This window comes from Gallus gallus, chromosome 2, assembly GCF_016699485.2.
Source record: "Gallus gallus isolate bGalGal1 chromosome 2, bGalGal1.mat.broiler.GRCg7b, whole genome shotgun sequence".
In the NCBI taxonomy this organism is placed as follows: domain Eukaryota; kingdom Metazoa; phylum Chordata; class Aves; order Galliformes; family Phasianidae; genus Gallus; species Gallus gallus.
The window spans coordinates 139,473,888-139,500,233 of NC_052533.1; the positions used below are offsets into that span (position 1 = coordinate 139,473,888).

General features: G+C 40.8%; 1 protein-coding gene across 33 annotated transcripts in view; it reads right to left on the reverse strand.

The window, feature by feature from the left end:
- Positions 1-26,346, reverse strand: part of FAM49B (family with sequence similarity 49 member B) — a 96,739-nt gene that overhangs the window by 19,575 nt on the left and 50,818 nt on the right. For 20 of the 33 annotated variants that reach the window (XM_046929389.1, XM_015283137.4, XM_015283139.4 and 17 more), the window contains 2 exons: positions 23,032-23,111; positions 9,886-9,922 (listed from right to left, as the gene is read on the reverse strand). Coding sequence is in view for 6 of the 33 variants with exons in the window: in XM_025148159.3 (XP_025003927.1) it covers positions 9,886-9,922; positions 23,032-23,111 (117 nt within the window). In the remaining 27 variants the exon portion in view is untranslated. Of the gene's footprint in view, positions 1-2,874; positions 2,983-9,885; positions 9,923-23,031; positions 23,112-26,346 lie in introns of all 33 variants that reach the window. The other 13 variants (XM_046929423.1, XM_015283140.4, XM_046929401.1 and 10 more) reach the window with 2 other exon arrangements.

Below are 26,346 nucleotides of genomic sequence, written 5' to 3' on the forward strand. Positions count from 1 at the left end.
TCCCAACAGTTTACAGGGTCACAGACGTTATCCACTGTTTATACCATTACTTCCGAATGTCAGACTGGGGCAAGTTAGTACAGTTATAGAAAAGTATATAGCTACTGCAGAACAGACCATTTAATTGAATCTCTACCAGTTCCTAAAGTGATATTCAGTTTTGCCACACAAGTACTTTCACTCTAACCTTCACCTCCCAGAAAAGTTTGCTGATGTTGAGATATCATTTGTTTTCTAGGGATAAGGTTAACCAACAGATATAAAACAGAATGAAGCAAAAAGATCTAACTGATACACCTGATGGCAACAGTTCAGTGAACCATCTCTCTCAGAACAGGAAAGAAATAAAAAATGAGAGTAAATTAAACTATGACAGCAATAAGACTACATGCTGGAGGAATACAAAGGGATGTAAAGCTGTACATACATGTCTGAGTAATAAAGTTCTTAACAGACCTCTCTTGTGCATTAAGCATACTCAAGCAGTCTTAAGTCCATATAAAGGCGAAAGCCAAGAGCAGGCACTACTACTGATTGCACTTTCTATCCTGCAGTTTGGTTTTGCTGCAATGCCGAACAGCTGACTTAGAACTGGAGGTGACTTTTGTGGGCGTTAACACCTTCTGATCCACAATCATTCCAGTGTCACTGGCACAAAATCCATGATAACATTATCAAGAAGGAAATTCACTCATTGCAATCATAACATCAAAAAGTCCAGACCTAAGTACAGCTTGCATCACTACCTATTTGTTCTTGCACAGTTTCAGACCCTCAAGCTGAGTCAAGTTTTGTTACTCTCATTCAGAACAAAGTTTGGTTATAAATTAGCAGGTTTTTTTCCCTCCTCTCAGGGGTCTTTATTAACTTTTTGAAGCACGTTAGTCAAACGTTTCTAACTCATTAGGAAAACCAGCAGTGTAAGATTCGGTAGATCAGACAATTGAAGTTTCCTGTTGACATGAATCCATTACCATAAAATCAGAGTTGAAGAAAACTACATTCCTTTTTTGGGTCCAAAAGCTGAGCATCCCTGTGAAGCTGCCCAGGACCCACCTGGCACACTGTGTATGCCAGCACAACGCGCGAGCCACGTGGAGCAGGTTGTGGGAAATCGGAGCACTAGCCAAGAACATGGGTTAAACTTGACCTACTTGCACAGAGTAAGACATACGGAATGCCACATCTGATTACAGTGATTTGGCCCATTACAGCCTTGTGGGGTTGTATGATTTTGAGTGTAGTGTCATGATCAGACAAGCGGAAAGCAAAGGCATATTTTCAAAACAAGTCTTGCACGCATGCCCTTCATGCTGAAAACATCTCTGACACATTTCAATATTTTTTTTACCCTAATCTAAGCCCAGGGGAAATTTAATAGAAATCCACAACGCAACTTAATTCAGGCAAGCACCAAAGACATTTCCCCCCTCTCACCTGAAAGAAAAAGTGTACATTAACAAAGATCCTGTCTGCAACTGGTGAACAGCTGGAAAACTTACTGATCGTTAGATGTAAGACACTAGAAAGATTATCATGTGACATTTTGGATTTTGCTTTGTTCTCTGTTAGACAGCACGCTTCCAAACTAATAAGAAGTTAAATAAACATTAGAAAAAACACATTTGTATCACCAAGGAATGTCTGTTACAAGAAAATACCTGTTCTCCTTTTGAAAAAGCACATACTATTCCCATGACTTCTTTTAATGAAATTTACAAGTAAACACTCAGAACACCAAAACAGTACCCTGTTAAAACCCTCTATCCACACTCTGGAATACAGGGGAAGAAGTTAAGCACAACACCATATGCAAAGAACAGAAAGTACAAACATTTTCTTACACAGATGTAGAATTTTCAGTTGGATGTACATGGTACAAAACTCTCATCTAGAAAGATTTTTGGTAAAATTTTAAGTGAAAGACACAGTGTGAAAAATACAACATCACAACATGACGCTAAGTGCTATATATGAAGCTATAAACTTAGTGCGACTAAGACTGGATGTCCCTCTGTAATGCTTCTCCAGAATAATAATCCCATTAGCCCAGCAATTGCTTCAAGGCTTACTGAACATTCCCTGCCTACAGTATCTGGGCAGCAACAGGAAAAAGCCAGCGAATAAGTGGTTGCCCACAATAGTGGAATCAAAGGAAGCCCTTAGCAACAACACATGAGCTTGCAAAGCGGATGGCCCATTGGATCCAGTGTTATTTTCTACTCCAATGAAGCAGTTAAGCCTTGCAGTCAGTGAGAATACATCTGCCCTCAACCTTAAAAGCCAGCAAAGGCTGCAGAGCTGGAGACAGGCTTGTGAACTACACCACAGGAATCGCTCCTTTCAGGAAGACTTCATATTTCCCTTGGATCCAAATATGTTTTTCCCAATCCAGTGCAGACTTACTTCTTTTCTGACCAGTGCCAGGGAAGTACAGATACCTTCTGACACAATCTAATCCCCACTAGTGTTAGTGATCACGGTGCTTAACCTGGCATTAAACAAAGTCCCAAAATAACACTACCCAGACAGTAAATAATTATTGAAGTAATACTCATTATCACTCAGTCTGGGGAAAAAAAACAACCAGCAAGTGAAAACTATCAAGCTTAGAATCAGAAGTCTGTTACTATTCATTTGAAATGAGCTAGTTTTTGAAGATGGTCTCATATTCAAGACTCATCATAGCTATATTAATATTATTAATATCAAACGGATCAGTTTGATCCTGGCATTTGATTCTCTCTGTTGAATCAAACATATGGAAAGTGCCACTCCAGTCACAATTCTACATAGAACAAGCTATTTCATTCATCGCTAGACAATCTACTTAGAGAGGATTTCATTAGTTTTATACAAACTGTTGCAGCTTACTTCAATCTAACTTAGGCAAAGATCCACGTACTCCTTTTCACTCCTGACCTCTAGTGGAGATTCTTCAACATATCACTCGTCAATGAAATGAGCCAGATTTTTTTCCCCCTATTAAACTGAAAAGGAAAAAACATACGCCACTGGATTTCTGGGGTTTGAATAGCCATAAAATATCTTGTACTTACAAATAGAAAATGTTTTTTTTTGTATGGAAAGGAAGTATTCAGGCTATTTAATAAAAGCACAACTTAAAAGGTGTCCAGGGCTGCCTCTGATGTCAGGCGTTTTGGCTAAGCTGACACTGGTACAATTAACTACTTCAGCTAAAAGCGAGGCTACTTCTTGAAGATCACACATCATCAACAAAGCTGTTTTCTGAGCAAAAATGAGTTAAAAATCTGTCATATCAAGAAAACGGAGCCCTGCCAGGGAAAACAGTCTAGTAAAAAAGGCTCACATTCCTTGAAACCAGGATTGTAAAATATGGTCAGGTCAGTGTTTATTCAGTTCATTTTTCCACTTGGAGGAAATCAAAGGAAAGGCACTGAAGACTCTGCAGTTACTTTAGAAAAGGCACCCTTAAAGCCTTGTTAATTCAGGAAAATTTTAGTGGCACGGCTGATACTGAATAACCTTGTTATTTTATCATAGCTCACATCAGGTAAGCATGTCATAAAATTTCACAGTCAAACCTAATTTGCTTCAAAAGATTATTCTTATTTTAAAAGCAAACCAGACTGAAAAGGGGAGAGACCAGGCTCTGGAAAATCTACTCTGGTTTACTCTTTGGTAACTGAGCAATTCTTCCAAGAGAAAGTCTAGAGGTAAAAAAAAATAATAATAATAATCATCATCATCATCAGATGTGTTTCCCTTTTTCGAAGTATGTCAGTCTGCTTTCAAACTTAATTCTGAGAAACACCATGTTTAAATTATCTTACAATTGTCAGGAAGAACAAAGACTTTGTTTACACCTATTTACACTTGAGTGCAGTTTACACTCTGGTTTGCAATCATCTTAGCAGTCTTTTGCAGAGCTGTAATTTCTCCAACAGAGGTCGCTGCCATACAACAGGATCTGCCATATGAGGGCAAGCTCCTAACAAACGCGCCCATAACATCTCAGAAGCCTTCATGACAGGGAGCCAGCAATTCCCTTCCAGCCCAAATACTGCACTTAACCAGCTGGGACTGCCACGGCCCAATTGGCTGATTTCCAAGCTTGTTTGTTTGTATCTCAGCTTTCTTTTAAGAAAGAAAATGTGAAGGGCACATAAGGATGAAAAAAAAAAACAAAAATCCACATTCAAAGGAGAGATTAGTAGAATTTACTAACTTATTTTACAAGCAAGTTTATTGTACAAAAGATGGTATTAAAACTGTGCTATGCTACCACATGCCTAAGTTTAATATACCAAGGCTACCATCCTGTAGCTTACATAGTTACATAGTTCAAGAGCTACCAAACTCCCTCCTTCGCCCTCTCTCCCTCCTTTCCCGCCAAAAACAAATCAAAGACCCCACCTGGCTAAAACACAGCCTCCTCCACAAGTCCTACCCCTGCCAGATTTTCATCTCAGTGTAAAGAAAAAGAGAAAGAAGCACTACAGAAACATCAATTCTGTAAATGTTACTTCAACACTTAAGATATCTTCAATCTCTAACTTCAAAGCCCGAAAGAATTGATCCACCACATTTTAGTGCTGCATTTATGAAAATGCACTCCGCTATAATTCTGTTTTTAATGGGGAAATGTGTTTTCTTTCAAAGTAACTAAATTCCCATCTATGTTAATCAGACTGCCATAGATTGCAGTAACCAAGCTGGATTTCCTCTGAGGCTATCAAACAGCCTGGCTACTACTGCCATCTAACGTACTACTGCAAGGAGTGCACTCAGCTGCGCTGCTCTTAACATTCCAATTAAACATTCTTTTTCAGCTTGACCCTGAACTACCACACAGAACCCCTTTAGTGCCTCGGCTCACATATTCTACACTAATGTTACGATATTAACTGAGACAGGGGAGGTTTAGGTTAGATACTAGGAGGAAGTTTTTCGCTCAGAGAGTGGTGATACAACGGGTTGCCCAGGAAGGTTGTGGATGCCCCATCCCTGGAGGCATTCAAGGCCAGGCTGGATGTGGCTCTGGGCAGCCTGGTCTGGTGGTTGGCGACCCTGCACACAGCAGGGGGGTTGAAACTCAATGATCATTGTGGTCCTTTTCAACCCAGGCCATTCTATGACTCTGATTCATTCTATAGTATTACCCAGGCATCAAGCTGATGGATACAAATATTCTTTTACATATTCTATCTGAAAAAGATTTTTTGTACAGAAATGTGAATCTTGTGTGTATGGAGCCAACGCTGACTGTCAGTTTGATAATTCATTTCAGTGACACACTTGCTCTGGACTCTTGAGGAGGAAGAAGCCCTCTGGCCTTCCAAACCACATAACTGGAAAGACAGATATATGCATTTCAGGAAAGCTTTCAGATTAGCCTATAAAACTTTCTTTCTCCAAGATATCAGTCAGACTAAGTATGTTTGATAAACATGAAAGGCTATTAAAACACCTCAGGTTTTTTTCCCTTATTAGAAAGGAAGTGTGAAGATACACATCATATTAGGTCTAGATTCCTCCAGCTGTGCTTTTCTATTGTACTCTCCAATCACCTCCCAGCGCCGTCTGCAGGGGTATGTCTGCTGTTTTCCAGTGATATTATACAACCTGCAATCCAGAAAGATCAGTACAGGTATATGCAGAATACTACGTACTGATCTGATTCCTGCACCAGTCCATCCGTGAATTCTTCAAGATCATACCAACTGCACCACAATTCATTTACCTGTTTGACTGAAAGGGAATTAAAGTCTCAAAATCAGTAGGAACTTCAGAGGAGGCCCTCTTTGGTTTAGCTATGAGAATGCAGAAATAATTTATCCTTTCACAGGAGGACTACAGATTACAAAAAGATCTGTTCCGGTGATATGACTACAAGGAAAGCTATCAATTAATTGAACCAGTCAGGTAACAGTAATCCAACAAACACAAACCAGCTGGATTGCCATTTTGTTTGAACTACTCAAAAGACAGCTTTTAAAGCAAATTAGGAGAAACTGTAGGATGAGAAAGAAGATCTCTGAATAAACAGTCTGAATGAACGAAGAACAGGAATAAGCGACCAATTCCCACAATGGAGAGGAGTCAGCAGAGGTCTGCAGGAATGCTGTCCAATGCATTGGCAGATGACCTAGGAGGGATCAGAGCAGCAAAGTGGGAACGTTCTCTAGCAATGCTGCTACCCAGGATAGCAAGAAATTATGTAGCAGGCAAAATATAAAAGAACCTCACAAGGCTAGTGCCACTTGACAATAAAACTGAATTGTCTAAGTATGAAGTGATGAATCAAGGGAAAAAACAATCCTAGCTTCATGCTGAAGATTATCAACTGCAAGCTGGCTATTACAGTTCTGGAATGAGACCTTGGAGTCAAGTTCAATTTAGATAAGGTTTGCAATTAAGGTTTGTAATTAAGCTCACGAGCAGCTAAAAGAAACGCCGACTACTGTTCAGAAATAAGGAAAAAAATCAGTATGTCTCACTATTAAATCAGCAACACACACAAGGAAATTCTGGACCCTAAGTCTCCTTAAGGATATGGAAGAACAGGAAAAATGTTAATGAGGAAGGGCACCAATGATCAAAACTCTGGTATGACTTCAATGTAAGAAACAGCTTGGCTGTCTTTAACTTCTCATCTGAAAAAAAAACATTCTGAATTGGGAAAAATACAGAACTACCCAATCACTGGTGATATGGGGAACACAAAGATGCAAAATGCAGACTCAGTGTGCACCAGTTACACTGAACAAAACCAGAAGAAATTAGGCTAAAAGAATAAATAACAAGCTGATGGCTCTCCCTATGCAGGTCGATTTGCAGGGAAAGGGTACTAGAAGCCTGCAGGAATTTTAGGAGAAAACAAGGACATATCTTGAACTGACAACCATTAGAAAACTGAATATAGTTCATGATTACATCTGACTCAAAAATACTTGAAAATAATACATTAGAACCATCACAAATATATTCTCTCCTCATTTCTGCTCTTCCCTATGCATCTGCTTGCATTAAGGGTTCAAGTTTTACTAGATTTTGAGCTTCTACTTTTAACCTTATTTAGGAAGTGCCATCTGGTTAGATTTGTCTCATTCTCTGAGGCTTTCTACAGTTTCCAAAACTTTACCATTGTTATCTTATTGGCATTTTCCCACTGAAAGCATTGCTTGGGTAGCGCTTTTGCCAGTCCCTTCAAGCCCCTTACACTGCTGATAGCCAGCTGGTTTAAGATGCTGTCAAACATATAACAGCTGTTCTGTCTCAGCACAGCTGGAAAAGGTTAAAACAACAGACAGAGACACTCGATTGGCCACTGCTGATGGGGCCAACAACATCTCTATTTGTAAGGTATTTCCCTTCAACACCAGAAATATCTTTGGTTCAAAGAAAATAGAAATTTCTTGCCATACGCTGTAGCTGTTCTCTGGACAGCCTTCCTCCTGCAGGCAGTACCATTCCCACCAGTGCCCTTGAGCTTTGCTAGCTTTGTGAGATGATCACCTTCCTGAGCAGCTGAAGCATCATCCTAGTAGAGGAATAAGTGAGCGTGAAAAAAATGAACAAAAGCAAGAGCACACATCCGGAGGGAAATAAAAGGGCAATTCCTGAAGAAAGCATACTTGGCAAGATAGTACCCTTTGCCAACACATACATGCTCTAAAGGTTTGCACTAGCTGAAATGGTAACTTTGCTAACACACTTACCCATGACTTTGGATGTAAATGCTACCAAGTGAACCTGCTACTACTGCTAGCACTGAACGTTCTTCTGCTCATTTGTTCTGAACTGGGAAAGTACTGCAGCATGCCTGTCCAGATCCTAGAGTCATTCTGTAACTCCGAAGAGGCAAGACAGTAGGTTCAAGGGACTGTCTGATCTAGCATCATGGTGAGCTCTCCTCAGAGCTACAACAAAAAAAAACCTGATACAAATCTCAACAAAATCAGTGATTTTGAAAAACAATTATTTCTGTACAAATACAATATATGCATCAGGTATGAAAATCAAGGACAATTATTTCAGTGACATAATAGTTTATATTCTTCAGTTCTCAATGGGTTATTAAAAGTTTTGGACATGGAACTCAAATGTTTTCCACTAGTGTCAACAAAACTGATGACAAATCAATTTAATCATCTCCTCAGAATTCAGAGAGCTTTTTACTGATTCATCAGAACCGTAAGGTAAATAAATACTACTTCACAATTGGGAGCATTACCTTTCCAGTGTGACAGATGAAAGATAGCTACGCTGGCACAGCACAATAAACATGAAATATAATACAAACTCCATGAAGTAGCTTAGGTAAGCAGAAATAGTAAGAACTATGTAAGGGAAAAACCTTCACATGAGCATTTGCCACCACTTCAGACTTACAAACCTTCTCAGGGTCCTGGTCTCTGGTTTAAGGCACATGGCTCAGGAAAGATTTGAAGTTAAACATTAATAAAGATACAAAATCAATATTGGGAAAAAAACAGTAACATTATTTCTGCATTCAAGTTTTCCAAGAACTTTAAACATGATCTATCAAGGTAAATTTTAAATAACAGAATGGCTTGTGTTGGAATGGACCTTAAAGATCACCCAGTTCCAACCCCACTGCCATAAAGCAGGGACACCTTCCACCAGGTCAAGCTGCCTGGGGACCCCATCCAACCTGGCCTCGACTGCTTCCAGAGATAGGGCATCCACAACTTCTCCGGGCAGCCTGTGTCAGTACCTCACCACTGTGAGTAAAGAATTGCCTCCTAACATCTAGTCTAAATCTTCCCTCTTTCAGTCCAAAACTCTTCCCCCTTGACTCATCACAAGCATTGCTTAAATACACACTAAAAATCCCTTTTTTGAAACAGTGAGATTTCCTCACATTGCTACAATGACGATTCTTCAAATCATTACTAGACTGTGTGGTGAGGTACTGTAGGAGCAAAAATCTGAACACTTGCAACATAATTAAAATCTTTAACCACAGAGACATATATATGGCCACAACAACCCCAAGCAACACTACAGGCTTGGGGCAGAGTGGCTGGAACACTGTGTGGAGTAAACAGACCTGGGGGTACCGGCTGATGCTAGGCTAAACATGAACCAGCAGTACAGCAGTGTGCCCAGGTGACCAAGAAGGTTGATGGCATTCTGGCTTGGAGCAGAAATAATGCAGCCAGCAGGAGCAGGGAGGTGATCGTCCCTCAGTACTCAGCCGTGGTGAGGCCACACCTCAAGTGCTATATTTACTTTTGGGCCTCTCACTGTAAGAATGACACTGAGGCCCCAGAACGTGTTCAGAGAAGGGCAATGAAGCTGTGAGGACTCTGGAGCACAAGATTTATGAGGAACGACTGAGGGAGCCGGGATTGTTCAGTCTGGAGGAGGCTCAGGGGGGACCTCATAGCTCTCTACAACTACCCAAAGGGAGGCTGTGGTGAGGTGGGAGTCATCCTCCCATATAACTGGCAATAGGACTAGAGGGAATGGTCTCAAGTTGCAGCAGGGGAGATTCAGGTTGGATGTCAGGAAACAATTCTTCTCTGAGAGAGTGGTCAGGTACTGGAATGGGCTGCCCAGATAGGTGGTAGTGAAGTGTTTAAACGTTGTACCAAGGAAAATGGTTTAGTGGGAAATATTGGTGATAGATGGACAGTTGGATAGGATGATGTTAGAGGTCTTTTCCAACCTCGGTGATTCTATGATTCTCTACCGAGCTAGAGATCAAATTCTTCAACATAAACATAACAGTTCTGCAGAATTAGCTTTTACAGCTTAGGGAAAAGAAGTACTTGAAGAGAAAACTCTTGGTATTCGATGTGGTTCATTTTCCTGCCCATATTATATAGTCTCAATTCAGGGGAGTTTTCAAGCAGGTTAAGTTTCAGTTCTTACCTACAGCCAGTGCTGCACTCTGTTCTTGGCCTCCACTCTGTTTCAAAAGAAGAACAGATTATGAAAATACATTCTTTCACACCTAAAGTTTTTAAAACCAGTCAGACTCAACAAAAAATATGCCTTCAAAAAGCTCATTTCCTGAAATAAGAGGAAACTGGTGTAAAAATCAAATAGAAGAATACTAACATTTAACAACACAGAAGTTTCTACCTGAAACCAGATGTCTGTGTAGTCGCTATCCGGTTAAGATGATTTTGACTGAAAGTTAACTAAGTTCACCGAGCTATTAACAATCAGGACAAGTCTAAACTCGTTAGAATGACTATACGATATGAATAAATATGAAAGTAACAGTAAAAAAACACTATAGCAGCAAAGGCAGGGATTTTTTTTAAAAAAAAAAGTTTCCCAAAAGCATTAGTTGATTGTTATACATACACCTCTAAGCTTCCAACTGATACAGTTACCAGAAAAATCACCAACTGATCAGCTCTTTACATCTTTTCAGACAGAATATTGCATTTATAATCATGAGCACTTCACTCTGTTAAGAAAGGCGTGCTGATGCTCACATAGTTTGTCCTGAGTGAAAAAAAAAAAAAGAAGAGTGAAAGCTGATTATTAACACACATAGTCTTTCCAAGACTCCCATGCTAAGGAAGGCTGGACAGACATTTAGAGCCATTAGGCAGAAGGGAAACAACTACAAAAGCTCTAACTCTGTTAGATGAGTACCAAAGAACACACAAGAAGATGGGAAGTGGATTCCTGTGCTGGCATATTTTTCACAAAATTATAGAGTCATTTAAGTTGAAACAGACCTTCAAGATCACCAAATTCAACCAACAATCTGACCTATGGAGTCCCATCACTAACTCATGTCCCTTAGTGTCACATTCACAGGTCTCTTAAATACCTCCAGGAATGGGGACTCCATTACTACCCTGGGAAGCCCATTCCAATGCTTGAGCACCTTCTCCGTGAATAGATTCTGCCAGCAGGGGTTTAAACTGGATTCTGGGAAGAACTTGTGGCCATTTCCTCATGTCCAGATACCCTCTTCACTGCAACCTTCTTTCATGTAGCTGTAGAGAGCAATGAGCTCTCACCTCAGACTCCTTTTTTCCAGACTAATCAGCTCCAGTTTTGCCCCCGCTGCTTCTCCTAATTCTTGTTCTCCAGTCTCTTCACCACACTGCATAGGCTCAAGCAACTCCACATTCCTCTTGTAGTGAGAGGTCCAAAACTGAACTCAAATTCGAGGTATGGTCTCACTAGTGTCACACACAAGGGGACCCTCCCTAGTCCTGCTGGCCACACTATTTCTGCCAGGATTCCGTTGGCTTTCTTGTCCACCTGGGCACAGCGCTGGCTCACGTTCAGCTGGCCATGCACCAGCATCCTCAGATCCTAATTTAGTACCAGTCAGTATGCCTCCATGCAAAACAGACTGAGCACATTTGATGCTATGAACTTTGTTTACACTGGCATGCCGACAGTTATGAAATTGTATAGCGCAAAAATCAAATATCACATCATACTATAAGTTTTAATGTTTGCACAAAGCTGTATAATAAAGCACGGTCTAAATCAATAAGATTTGTACATCTCTAGTAGTCAGTGGGGAATCATCACTGAACATCCATTAAAGTGGCAGGATGTCAGATTGAAGGTGTGATGAATTCCTTACATGATTAAATTTGTACTTCCAGACGCACCTCAGTTCAGACACAAGAGTATCTGAATACAGAACCAACTGTCAGCTTCAGAGGGCATCACCTCTGTTCTCCCGCTTCGTGTAGATGACCTGTAATATACGAGCTCCCACCTGACCACGATTCTCAAGGTTTGGATTTTAAAACTGATACAAAAAAAATACTAACAGGCACAAGTCAAGGCATTTACTACATAACAAGTAGTGAAATTATAAAAACTTTTTTTTCATACATTTTGCAACTCTGATTCAGCCAAGTACTAAATGTTATGTTGCAGAGACCGCAGAGTCACAGAATCGTAGGGGCTGGAAGGGACCCCTACAGGATCATTGAGTCCAACCCCCCTGCAAAGCAGACCCCCTACAGCAGGCTGCACAGGTAGATGCCCAGACAGGTCTTGAATATCTCCAGAGAAGGAGAATCCATAACCTCCCTGGGCAGCCTGTTCCAGTGCTCCATCACCCTCACTGTGAAGAAGTTCCTTTGCATATTAGTGCAGAACTTCCTATGCACCACGGCCGATTCCCCTTGTCCTGTCCCCACAGACTGCTGAAAAGAGGCTGGCCACGTCCTTTTGACTCCCACACTTAAGATATTTATAAACATTAATCAGATCACCTCTGAGTCTTCTTTTCTCAAGGCTGAACAGACCCAGGTCGCTCAGCCTTTCCTCATACGGGAGATATTCCAGGCTCTTTAACGTCTTTGTGGCCTCCTGCTGGATGCTCTCCAGGAGATCTTTGTCATTTTTGTACTGGGGAGCCCAGAACTAGACACAGTACTTCAGGTGAAGCCTGACCATGGCAGAGTAGAGGGGGAGGATCACCTCTCTTGACCTGCTGGTCATGCTTGTTTTAATGCATCCCAGTGTCCCACTGGCATTCTTGGCCACCAAGGCACACTGCTGGCCGATGTATCGTCCACCAGGACTCCCAGGTCCTTCTACACAGAGCTCCTCTCCAGCAAGTCATGCCCCAACCTGTACTGATACCTGTGGTTATTCCTTCCCAGGTGCAAGACTTTACACTGGCTTTTGTTAAACCTCATCTGGTTTATTGCTGCCCAGCTCTCCAGTCTGTCCAGGTCTTGCTGAATGGCAGCACACTCTTCAGGTGTGTCAGCGACTCCTCCCAGTGCTGAGGGCAGACACTATCCCTTCATCAAGGTCATCGATGAAGATAAAGATAAGCAGCTGCTAAGAAAAACTACTTTTTATTCAATAGGTAATAGGAAAAAAATCCTCCTAAAATTCTGTCATAGGTTTATTCAATAGGTTAACAGCTCATAGATTATTTATTTTTTTTAAATCAGGAGACAAATGCAGAGGCATGCCTCTTGGTCTGCAACCTAACTTCCTAGCTTCACCACAGCAAAGAGAGGTGAAAGCACATATGCTAACTTCCGATGCCAGCTAGAACAGAAATAGAAAGAGTTATCAGGACAGTCGGGAAATAGATGGGGGAAAAGCATCTACAGCCAGAGACAGGTAGCGAATCACCAAGTCAGGAAAGGCCTGGAGTTGACAAAAGTCAAACACTATCCAAATGGAAGACGAACTAAGTAAACTTCACATCTTGTGGATAATGGGACTTGAAAAGATTAGTAACAGACCAGCTGCTGAATAAACTCTGCGTTTGGGGTATCCATCTCAGATTGAAACTGATACTGCTCAGTAATGCAGGGAAAGATTTCAGAAGAGCACAAGGTTCACCAGCAACTTCCAGTAAGGAATCAACAACATCTGCTCAGCTCCCACGGAATTTACTGAGTGGCCCCTACACATAAGCACAGCCTTGGCAGCAAGCATAGCGGATTTTTATGTATAAGAAAGGTGATTTTGCAGCTTTCCAACACTTGTGTGTTTCTGCCTATTAAGAACTCCAAACACCAAGTACTAAGAAACCAGTTTTCTACTAAGAACCTGAATTACTTTCTTTGTACTAGATTGGTACACCACAGCTCGTAAGGAAACCTCACAAAAGAATTACCTCATGAAGCCATAAGGCTTGCAGCACTATCAAAGAAAGCTCACACAGAATTGCCGTACTGCCTATGAAGCATAATGCACCCAGACTTTAGCATTCTTCATAGAATAACCCACTTGGCTACCTTCACAGCGAAAAGTGTTTAAATTACTCACAAAGTTCAAGATCACACTGGGATCTCCCTTGCTAAGTATGGCCAACTGGGGCCTTGTGCAAGCCAGAAGTGGACTGTGGTAGGCATGTTCTCAATCCCATCACAGTGATGAGAATAGGACCTAGCTTGAAGACAGCACTGCTCAGGCATTTTGCAGACACTCCTGCTCTACTGCTTCAGTTACAAGCTTGAAATCAACTCCAAAAGCTGGTTACTCTTAGAAATGGAAGTACACATTAAAAATATGAGAACAAGCCCAGTTCAATACACAACTGCAAGTCAAATACATCCCACATGTTGTGGGCATTAAAAAAAAAGAACAGTAAGAAATTTTTAGCAGTAAAACTTGATTTTTACCTCAGTAAAAATAACAGATGGCTAAGCCGTAGAGAATAAATCATAGCTAAGATCATGTTTCACAAAGTTTCAAGGCATCAGCAGATGAACTGAGATTCAATGCTAGGTGGACACAAACTCCAATACTAACATTGCCAATGCTAAAAAAAAATACGCTAAAACTGCATGGCAAACTGCAGTGGTGGTCTATCACTGCTACAGATTTATCCTGGTTCTTCTAACAAAGCAAATCTAGTAGTAGCCTGCTACAAAAGTACCTTTCTGACCACAGACTGTAGGAAAAGCATCAGTCAGGATCTTTTTTCCTCTCTTGCTTTCCTATTATCCCTCTGAAGCTAAATTCGATCTTTATAGTCCATGTGTTATACTAAGCCCTTCACAAATGTATGTCATTTCTCAATACTGTTTGACAGTATTACATATTACTTGCTACACTCAAAGCTGTATTAAGCATATTTCAAGGCCAGGCTGGATAGGCTGTGAGCAACCTTGTCTAGTGGGAAGTGTCCCTGCCTGCAGCAGGGGGTTGGAACTAGATGATCTTTAAGGTCCCAAACCATTCTATGATATAATTTCATGACAGGGGTAGTATTCTGATATGAAAGCTTTCTTGGACTGTGCTACACACCTGCCAAAAGCATGTGAAACACTTTTTATCCTCTGTTCACTGAGAAAAATGCATTTATACCACCATAACTGATAGGCTGTGCAGCTGTATTAGCTTTCAGCACTTCATCCAAACATGCTGTTAAGCTCAGGTTCACATGCTCATCTAGAAGCATAGTTAATTACCCAGCATCTCTACTTCCTTAAGGCTAAGTCTAAAGACTTGGCTTCAAGTAACATAGCAGAGAGCTATCAGGTTTGCTTTGAACCAAACATTTCAAGGAAGCTGAAGTGCTGCACTACAGATTCAGAAGGGGGGGGGGGATGTCAATATTTACATAGGAAAAAAAACCTAAGTTGAAGTCCAAGTACAAAGGATCTTTTACCCAAATGAAAAAGCTAATTCCCAAACAACCCTTAAGAGTAAGAACCATAGAATTGCTTGGGTTGGAGAAGACCTTAAAGATCATCGAGTCCAACTGCAACCTGACCGTATTACCCTAATTAACAACCCTCCATTAAATCATGTCCCTGAGCACCACATCCAAACAGTCTTTATACACATCCAGGGATAGTGACACAATCACCTCCCCGAGAAGTCTATTCCAGTGCTTAATAACCCCTACAGTAAAGAAGTTTTTCCTGATATCCAACCTAAGCAAGTGAGGATATTCAGTATTAGACACTGAGAAAACACTGAGAAGTCACAGGAGCTGTTATATTCCAGGCTGAGTATCTATGTGCTTTACTGCAAAAAGGGAAAAGTGGAGGTTAATAAAAGGCATACAAAGTATTGAAGCAAGTCCCGTGTCTAACAGTCAATTACACAAACAATTGAACTGCTATTTCTGGTGGACATTATGCCCTGTATCTCTTTAAAACTTCCATAAGTTTAAATCCTGAAGAGTTTTAGTACCACGTACTACACACAAGCAGAATTTTGAAGAGATATCTAGCATTTGTGTTTTCCCTCCCCAAAAAGTATTCAAGGCATTCAGGATCTTCATACATTAACTGATGTTGCTGTTCGCTATCTATTGCGCATCTAACTTCCCTATAGCTACTTAACGTTGCTATTTTTCAGCAATTAATGCTTCCTTTGAAGTTATACCGTTAACACCCATTTGTGAAGTGTTCCTGAATACCAGCCAAGTGATTCAACAGTTCTCTATGTGAGCCATACAAATGATGCAGGGTTTTTGGTTCTTTTGAAATATGACAGTTTAAGAGTGAGTTCTGACTCACCAATGTCAGAGTAACAAACAAAACCGTTCTCTGTCCCAGGAAGTTTGCAGCGACACTCATATGCTTGCATAATAAAAACATTAAGGCAAAAAAAGGTCAAGAGGGCCTTTCCTTCCTAAATTATTTATTAGCAGCATCGGCTCCAAGCAATCTAAAAATCCATAGCTCCATTCAGTAAAACATCAATGGAAGGGCCCTTTAAAAAAAATCATCTAGACTTCTGAAGAAAGTGGCTTACCCTAAGTATAGAACTACACTAGGACTACATATCAGCAGTAGGGAACTTCTATAATGAAAGGAAACAGAACAACTTCATAACATCTTTTTACTGATTGCTTTCTTTTTGATGAATTTTAATCTATAATCCTCAATACTATTAGAAATTGAGAGCTGAAGTTCTAGCAAATGCCCCCACAGGTAGAACTGTAGGATGAACCCAGGCCGAAGCAGATTAGGCTGGAACTAAAGTACCAAAGGCAGCATTCTCGGATGCAGCAAATTTATTCATTCCAGATTTCAAAGAAAACAGACTTCAATCTTGAAAAGCTAAAACTAGCAGCAGTAAATTGTGCCACGTGCTTCCCTCAGACTCAAGAGGATACCTAAGAAGCTTGCTTTAACTCATCCCCAAGCTCCCCAGTACTGCCCACTAAGTATTTCTCAGTAGATGCCACTGGCATGAGCTACTCATGCACAAGCCAGAGGCAACATCACACAGGAGCCCAACTGCATGGCACAGCCCTGGAAGAGCAGATTGTGATGCTGGCCATGTCTACAGTAGCTCTACCAGAGCAGCTGCTGCACTGTGCTTCAGCCTGGAGAAGACAAGGCTGCAGGGTGACCTCACTGCAGCCTTTCAGTACCTAAAGGGAGCCTACAAACAGGAGGGGAGTCAACTTTCTGAAAGGGTAGATAATGGCAGGACAAGGAGAAATGTTTTTAAATTGAAGGAGGGAAGATTTAGGTTAGATGTCAGGAGGAAGTTCTTTACAATGAGAGTGGTGAGGTGCTGGAACAGGCTGCCCACAGAGGCTGTGTATGCCCCTTCCCTGGAAGTGCTCAAGGCCAGGTTGGATGGGGCCCTGGGCAGCCTGGTCTAGTATTAAATGTGGAGGTTAGCGGCCCTGACTGTGGCAGGGGGGTTGGAGCTTCATGATCCTTGTGGTCCTTTCCAACCTGGGCCCTTCTGTGTGATTCTGTGCTCAGAGTCCTGAAAGAACCTCTGGTCTGCTCAGCTCTGCCTGCAGTTCCACCCTGTCTTCTGCACTGAAAGAGCTGAAGCAACTGTTTCAGCTAAAATTAAAATAAAGGAAGCTTATCAGATCTGTTGAACAGTAATATTCTACTAACAGAAGATCAGGATTACTCCAATAAAAAGAAAAGCATGGGCAATCATATGCCAGTGAACACTGATAAATGAGAATACTAAAAGCAATCGTATCAACCAGACGTATCCAGAAAGGAAGAATCTCATCAGATCATTTTAACCTGTGACCTCAGATGTTTGAGCAGCATTTAAGATGAAAGCATGCACAGAAGTTGCATAATGCAGGGTAGCAAACATAAGACAGAATATGGGAATACTGAAGTCCAGGTTTAGCTTCTAGGGACTGTTAAGAGCATTAAACAGCTTTAACAAATAGACCGGAAAAAAAACTAAGGATCCATAGGACAAAGTCATAATTGCTGCACTGCAATGTAATGACACTGAGCAAAACATTTCTGCTCAGTAATTTGCAAAACTACTTCCAAGGTGAGATAAAGGAAAAAATAAAATCACAGTTGTGACCAAGCAGTAGGCTGAGTACGTACTCCTCCTGAGTGGGTTAATGTGAGCAATCCAGCTCACATTATGGTGCTTTTAAAAGAGTAAAAAACATGTAAGAACTAACCATTTCATTTAACAAGCATTTAGAAGTCCTCCTGTAAGTCAGGAAGCAAAAAAAAGCAACATCTGACATCAGCCTAACAAAACAAACCCTATAAAACATAATGTGAAATCTCAATCACCAGTATCAACAAACAGCTTTTCATTAGAGCAACATTTGGCCTAAGAAGAGTTTACATATTTTGCAGGTCTGTTTAAAAGTGACTTTTTGAGAAGTCAAAACAATCCTTAGATTAATGACTTTGATTTCAAAGTTCATTGAACAAACAGAACCAAACAGTTGGTGTTGTCCTGAGCAATTATTTACAGGTGAAGAAAAAGAGCAGCTTCTCCTTCATAAACAAAACAGCACAGCTGAAGGCTCCAGCAGAACATGGGGTGTTCTACACAAGCCTTTAAACCAGGTTCAAAACTCACTTGTTTTTCAACTTCTTCAACTAAGTGATGAAGCATGACTGCTACATATAGAGGCAGAGTATTCTGGAACAGCTCTACAGTTGATGAGTCAAAAACCTGTCACTGATCATTCGCAGGTTACTACTATCTTCACTCAAGGTTTTAAATAATTCTATGTCTGCTGTGAGAGAAAAGATACCACATTATGCTGCATCAGCAAGGCAGACTATTAACATTCATCACTGATGGGTACCTGGTAAGACTTTAACAACAGGATTGCACAGAAGCATTTAAGCCTTCAATCTATTCCCATGCTATTGCAACCAGCCATATTAAACAAGCCACATGAAACAAGCCCTAAGATAAAATCCAGCAAATAAACAAGAGACAGCTCAGCCAGGCCGAAAGGCTGTCAGCCATTCCTCTTTCTTGCCTCAGATAGCAGCAATACTACAAAATAAATGCATGCTGGTAGAACATGGTAGAATTCCTAACTGCTTCATTCAAAATATTTTCTAAGTAAACAATACCACAAAAGATGTGCACACCTCACCATCATTTTCTTGGAAAAACTTCAACAAACCCACTATCACACAGACAACAAATCCATCTGAGCTCAGCTGAACTGCAAACCATTTATGAGCAAACCTACCACAATATATTCAGAGCAACACTACCAACAGATTTTATTCTTTTTTTCCAACTCATGGCTCAAATGGGAAGTAGAAGTGGTTTCAGTCATCAGAAAGACATTCATTTTTCTTTATGTATTTACAGAATATGACCTCATTGTGATGGATTAGTCTTTCATCCTGGTGGTTCTCACACCATCCTACTGCTGCTATCCGGTAGCTCTGCAGTGAAAGTTTTTCATGCTGCTCACAAGCACTCGTAGCTCTGCTATCTCTAAATTCATTACATGAGGTTTTCCCAAATGGAAAACTTTCTGAAAGAGCACAGTAAGAGCTCCAGATTGTTTATTATTATTTTTTTAAACACCTATTTCCTTGTTTAATAGAGGAAACATTTGGCACTGACCAAACCAGAACAGAACATTGCTTTCTATCTTCAGCAGTATGTGAAGTTTTGCATAAACTTCCTGACAGTCAAAGACATGCAGAAGTCTATAACACTACAGCCTAACTCAACAAAAATCCATCTTCCAGATCACATCCCTCACTACGAACCTTTTGAAGGCTCACAGGTATTGAGACAACCAAAAAACCTCCCTGTTCAAGTCTAGGGCTTTTCTGCTCAACCTAATGTAGAGAAGCTGCTTTTAGCTCAATCTCCAGAGGTCCCTTCCAACACCTGTGTATGATTCTATGATATTAAGGGATTTACACATAACAGCAGAAATAATTACTGAAGAAATTTTAAAGACTCTACCCACAAGCAAGCAGAACATATGAAATTATGTCAGCCAGACAAACGCTTCTCTTGTAAGAGCTATGCAAGCCACAACAAAGTGTTCTCAAAATTAATACTAAGGTGACACGTATGTATTTGCTTCCACTTTGCAAACAAAATACTGAAGGTGTTTCCAAATTTATTAAGATTAACATAAATGCAGAACCTGTTAATCCACAAACACTGCAATATCAGTGCTGGGGCAGACTCCACAACACACTGAACACTGCTTGAAACACCTCCCCATTGTCATTCCACCATAATTACAGGGGAACCATTCTAGGTTGCACAGAAAGACTTTCATATTTTCAAGCACGTAAACAAATTCAAGCTGCAGGTGAGAGAATGCAGCTATAAATTAAGAATGAATAATTATCAGAGGCTACACTCAGAAGTAGGAGATAAATATCAAGATTTGTATGCATGATTGGCACTCAGAAAAATAATCCTTTAGAAGGTAACATTCTGAAAAAAACTACCACCAGAAAAATAAGGGAACCACTAAACTGTTTAGATGTCCTTTTTGAGTCTGTGATAATGGACTTCTGAACTATAGCCAAAAGAAAATGCGTATCTAGAACAATATCTGGATAAAATAGGCACACGTGCCTCTCATAGAGCCACTTGGGCTTCACTACACTAAGAAGTATTCAGTCAGCTGCAGCTATCTCAGCACCAAGATCCAGCAAGATAAAGACACACTTTCCCAAGCAATGTGGTTCGTAAATCACATTCTCTCTGCAGCGCATTCCCAGAGCTGGAGGGCTGAGCTGAGAACTGGGTCAGGTTAAAATGTGCTACAGCTCAGCATGTTCTCACCTGCTGTCCTCCCAGACTAAAGCTAATGCTGGAAACAGTGAAATCAAGTTTACACAGTACTACCCCTGAGCTAATAAATCCTGCAGGGTCCTAAAGGAAATACTGAAGGAAGATGACTATTTTACCGCAACTGCAGACAAAGAGCTCCATTCTGGAACTGCTCAGTTTCACTCAGTACAGCCGTACCATTTTAAGTTCTCTTGGTAAGGGATAGGAGTAAGAGGGTGGGAAGGGAAGCAGAAGTAAGAAAATGGACAGATGGCCCCCAGCAATTCCCTCACTGCTCGGCCAATGAACTTTTCACTTCTCTGTATATGGCAGGCTATACACTCAAATCTATGTAGACATGCATAATTTGTTCACACCACAGAATGGCTTAGGTTGGAGAGGACCTTAAATATCACCTAGTTCCAACTCACAAGCTGTAAGCAGGGATGCCAGTCACCAGACCAGGCTACCCAGGATCCCACCCAACCTGGCCTTGAATGCTTCTTAGGGATGAGGCATCCACAGGGTCTCTGGGAAACCTGTTCCAATGCCTCACCACTCTTCCAGTAAAAAATTCCCCCTAAAATCTAACAAAAATCTCCTCTCTTTTAGCTTAAAACTATTTCCGCTTGCCCTAGTGCTATCAGTCCGTGTAAGGAGTTGGTCTCCTCCTGATTATAAGCTCCTTTTATAGCACTGGAAAGGCCCCAATGAGGTCTCCCCAGAGTCCTCTCTTCTACAGGCCGAACAAGACCAGTTCACTCAACCTTTCTTCATAGGAGAAGTGCTCCAGCCCGCTGATTACCTCCATGGCTCTCCTCTGGACCTACTGCAACAGCTCCGCATCCTTCCTGTATTGGGGGTCCCAGGCCTGGACACAGTATTCCAAGTGGGGCCTCATGAAGGCAAAGCAGAGCAAGACAGACAACTCCCTCACCTTGCTTTTGGCCACCCTTCTTTTGATGCAGCCCAGGATACAGTTGGCCTTTGCTAATCATTGACTTGGCTCAATGATAAGCAGATAATAACAGTGCAGTTCAACACTGGTGGTAAACACTGGTGTTTCAGTATCTCAAGATGTGACTGCTACAATCACAGGTACTTTCTGTGGTGAACTGAAGGGACAAAGTTTTAAACTGGGAATATGGAAAGAAGTTTCATACACATTTTAGAGTTTTTTTTTTTTTTTAAACAGAGCTAAGCACAAATGCTTCTGAGTATAGCTCACAGATAGCTGTACTATGCAAATCATCTTTATACAAAAAACAACTCCATAAAGTCAAACGTTTTCACTGTCATTTCCATCAGATGGACATAGATCAACAATATCAAACTTTTAAAGGCATATAAGATTATTAGAGCAACAGGATGAAATACATTCAGTCAACCTTGGTAATTAGCAAAAACTACACCACACAACTTTATATTAGCCTCAGTTGTTTATAAAGTTTAGGTAAGTTAACTGATAGGGGAAGCTTAATAAAGGATCTGTAAATATTTGGGTGATAAAAGCTTAATGTTTCCTTACTGTCTAAGATACTGTTTCTTTTCACACTTGTCCTTAGATCCAGCTGCTCAGCCCATGCTGAGATGAGAAACATCTCCTGGTTTACTTAACCCTACAGCTTAAAGTAGGATTAAACTTGCACAGAAGGCATATAGGAAGGGGTAGTTGGATGAAAATTGAATGCAGGTTTAATTTACATCTCATGGATGTAAATTAATCATTACAAAAGACTTCATTCATTGAGTACTTGAGAAGTGAGAAGTAGACCTAGTATCTCCTGTGGATGCATACATGATTTAGCTATGTTAAGTCATGTCCAGATGTCCTCAGTTCTCTGGTTTCTTTGCAACTGGCTTGTAACAGCGTGGCTCAACCCCTTAGCTTACAGAGTGATAAACTGTTAGCAAGAGGTTATAGCTCTTCACCAATGATTCTTCTACTGTTCTGGAGCACAGGTAACCACATGTAGCTTTAAGTGCCTGAGAATTACGGTACATCTTCAGTTACATTAACCTGTATCATTTCCAGCAAAAACGATGCCTCACTGAACATCTTTCGAATAATTTTAAGAACACCAATGACATTTTCTAAAGCACCTGGAAATTTTAATTAGCATGCTTAGCATGTTCAGCTTCTAAATCAGCTTTCTTTAAAGTCTTCTTTTTTCTCTCTCTCAAAGCTCTGGAGCATAAGAGTTGAAGTTTCAGTGTTTGGACCATTACTTCAAGTAAATAGCTCTGGTATAGTAAAAAAAGGTACAGACATGTATGAGTCTCAGTGGAAAATGCAAAAAAGACAATGTATAACATTCCACCACAGTCAAAAGGCACCTCTTTCTCCTCTACTACTGGGAGAGCAGGAATTGAGTCACTTTGTATTCTATTTAAATACCTGCCTGCTGTCCAACCAATATTGTGCCTTTTGTCTGGTAAGCTACAGTTAAGCACAGAAGAACTATTGCATGGACTACTTTCTGCTTTCAATACATCAAAGTAATTTGTACTTCTTGTCCTAGAATATAACAGAAAACAGAAACAACTGACAAGCAGACATCTAAAAGAAAAAAGGTTTACCAGTTGGTAGTATCTTCTTGCAGTCTTAAGAGAGAACTCCTCTTCCCCAGATAACCGATGCAGCAGCTTGTCTTCAGAATCTGAACAAAAAGAAGAATACCATTAAAACTAAACAATACACAACACTTTAATTACAGCAGTCAGTGCAAGAGGTAAATCAATGTTAATCCTGTAATGCCAAGGAACAAATGCTGTTCTTAAGGAATCCAAATAAAACAAAGCACTTGTAATTTTATGGAACTGACAGTACAAGCAAATAAAGAGGCATCCTGACAAACTCTTCTGTGAGTCAGTAAGGCAATTAGCTATCTGTGATCACAAGCATCAGAAATAGAGCATTACATCTCAGCATTACTGAGCCAACTTGCATTTAGCTGCAGCAGAGAAAAGTAGGTCTCAGTTTATATACAGTATCATATACTGCATTTAGAGAGAAACGGTTTATGCAGTTCCAACTGTTTAACAGTCTTTTACAACAGTTTCCAACAGTTAAAGACAAAAATGGTCAATGACAGCATTTACCCTTTGGAACTTCATATAATTTTGAACTAAGAAATGTACGTAAAGTTTCTGGCTTAGAAATTTAGTCTTATATAATACAACAGAAAAGCATTTCCTAGGGCAATTTTCCATTGACATCTACGGCAAGCATCTTTTTGTTCATTTGGAAGAGGTTTATACAGACATCTACCTTTTTATACTGCAGTAACTGGATGATAAAATAGCCAAAGTGAACACCTTCCCATTGTGGTATTACTTAAGTTTGTCCCATCAGGGGTTTGGTAGGGTTCTTCCATTTCAGGGATTTCAGCAAATGTAAATGTTTTGAAGTGCTTTCACTTCACCTGCCTCCAGAAAACCCACTTGAGCTCCCACTGCAGGCACTGTTCCTATTACCAGAATCCACCCTGTCAATACATTGGGTCTATTTTTAAGGAACAACCCTCCTATCTCGTACTTTAATTCTGTTTGTTCAAACAGCAAAGCCCTCTACATTCTGCACTGCATCTGTTTTTAGAAATTGGTTTACAAATTGTTTTTAGAGATCTGGCTTAGAAATACAGAATTCATGTCGTGTCCATGACATCTGCAGATCCAGCTGAAGAGGTATGAAATATTCAATGTTCATTTGTACTACTTCAGCTATCAGCAGCTCCTTTGGGTTACTTAATCCTGATTAACAAGCATTTAGCATAAAAATACACTACTTTGCAGTGAAATTCCCTATCAAGTAAAACAGTTCTACTGATTTTCCCCAGTTTGAGAATGAGGGGGGGGGGGGGGGGGGGGGGGGAAGGGAAGAGCTCTGCAGTATGAAAACTATCATCAAAAGTTCCTCCCCTTCTCTCACAGAAGAATCCTATACCTCCAACAGCACCATTAGCAGAAGGATGCTGAAGATCAGGAGATCATTATGCAAAATATAACTGATAAGTCAAATGATCTTACTTCCATCCTGAAGCAAGTCTGCTGCAACAGACAGTTCAAATGTTAAAGAGAGAGTAATCAATGATAATTTTTGTCAATTTGTCTCAAAGGCAAAATGAGCAGGTGCCTGAGAAATTAATGTTTTTGTTCTCCCTGCAAGTGTTGCTGTATAAGGTACTAATTCATTCTCTTGAGGAAAGAGATCTAAAAAGATATCCAGGACACCTTACTCACTTTGCCAAAGCACAGGATTTGTTTCAGCAGTTGTTCTAACTGCCCTGTTCTGGGCTGGGAAATAGATAATCTGTAAGGTCTCTTCCAAGCAATTCCATGGCTCTCTTTAGATCACAGCTCCTCCCCCTTCCAAAGAGCTCTATAAAGTCACCATTCCTGACAATTCAGTTACAAACCCCCAAATGGAAGCCATAAGGTCTTATGCTCACATGCTGCTTTGTACATCACTGAGCAGAGCAGCACAGGTCTCTGCCTTACAGCTGCAACTCAAAGCTCTCGTGGCTGAATGATCACCTATGTAATTGCAACATGTGTAATTTCCTCCTGCACTCAAATACTAGGATCTCTCGGCCTTGCTATACTATAGTAGAAAAAGTTTCTTATTCAGTACCAGAGAATATGTTTTCTCAAGCATGACTGATTATTTCATTAAACCAAATATTTGTTAAATTTCCAGTGGACCAACTCACAATTCAGCACATTTCCAGTTTCATCCATTCAAACTTCATTTTTACCTGAAGCAGCATGCAGGATTCTGTTTTAACAAAAGCTACATCCAAAGCTGCACAGAGACCCTCCTACTCCCCAATCCCATGCTTTCCCTGCACAGCCCAGCAGTGCTGCACTCTTGCTCAGCACCTTCCACACTGTAGTTTCTCCCTGATGAGCCATGCCTGCATGCTGACCCTTCAGCAAAAAGGGAAAGAAGTGTCAGGAGTTGAAGCTTGAGAGCAAGCCTCGGTGGGAAGTGGCAGAACAGCAACAGGTACTGCAGAGCAGACAGCTCATGGAAACATCTGATTCTATAGGAACTATGCGATCTGCTGGGGTTGGACAAAGAATAATGCCTGGTGCCATGTGAGGAAAGGCACTGCTGAGGATGTGTGTGCCTCCAGCAGCTGTGCAACACCACACAGCACAACAGGGGCTGATGTGGGAGCATGCACAGAGCTACAGATGTCTGGTCCCTACAGAAACATGGAAAAAAAATCTCCAGTTTTCAGTGTAAGAATCCTTCACTTGTGTTCTGTTTGAGTTGATACAACCTGTTAAGAGCTCATAACCTGCGATATAAATGACAACACGGAAGAATTAAGCAGCTGCCATCCTAGCTTTTCAGTAATGATTCCAAAAATTAATTTTCTTTACACCACAAAGGTCTACTGAGCTGAATTAACACTGCTTCTTTGACAAGCAAATTAGCATAGCTGGTGAAGAATTTGCTCGCTCTCAGAAGACTTCCCTGCTTACCCTCCACATGCTGTGTTGGCACAGCTTTGTAATGATGAATCCAAAAGGACGCAGACCATAAGCCTAAATTAGGGAGACCTCACCTATCCATTACAGCGATCATCCCTTACTTCATTTGTTTTGTCACATAAGGAGAAGGTGGAATTAAATTCTGCAGTACAGCACCTGACTCAATACTGTTTCCTATTCAAAATTCACACTCAAGAAAAATAACCACCAAGATGCAGAGTCTTCCATGAGTCACACGGTGTTTGTTCTTCTCTGGTGTATGTGTTTCAACAGCAGACACTCAGCCACAGCCTCCCTAGCCTCCAAGGTGTTGCTCTTACCTGAGCTACAAGGGATAACACTTCTGGGATAAAGGCAGCATTGTCAGGGGAAAACAAGTAACAAAACAGTACA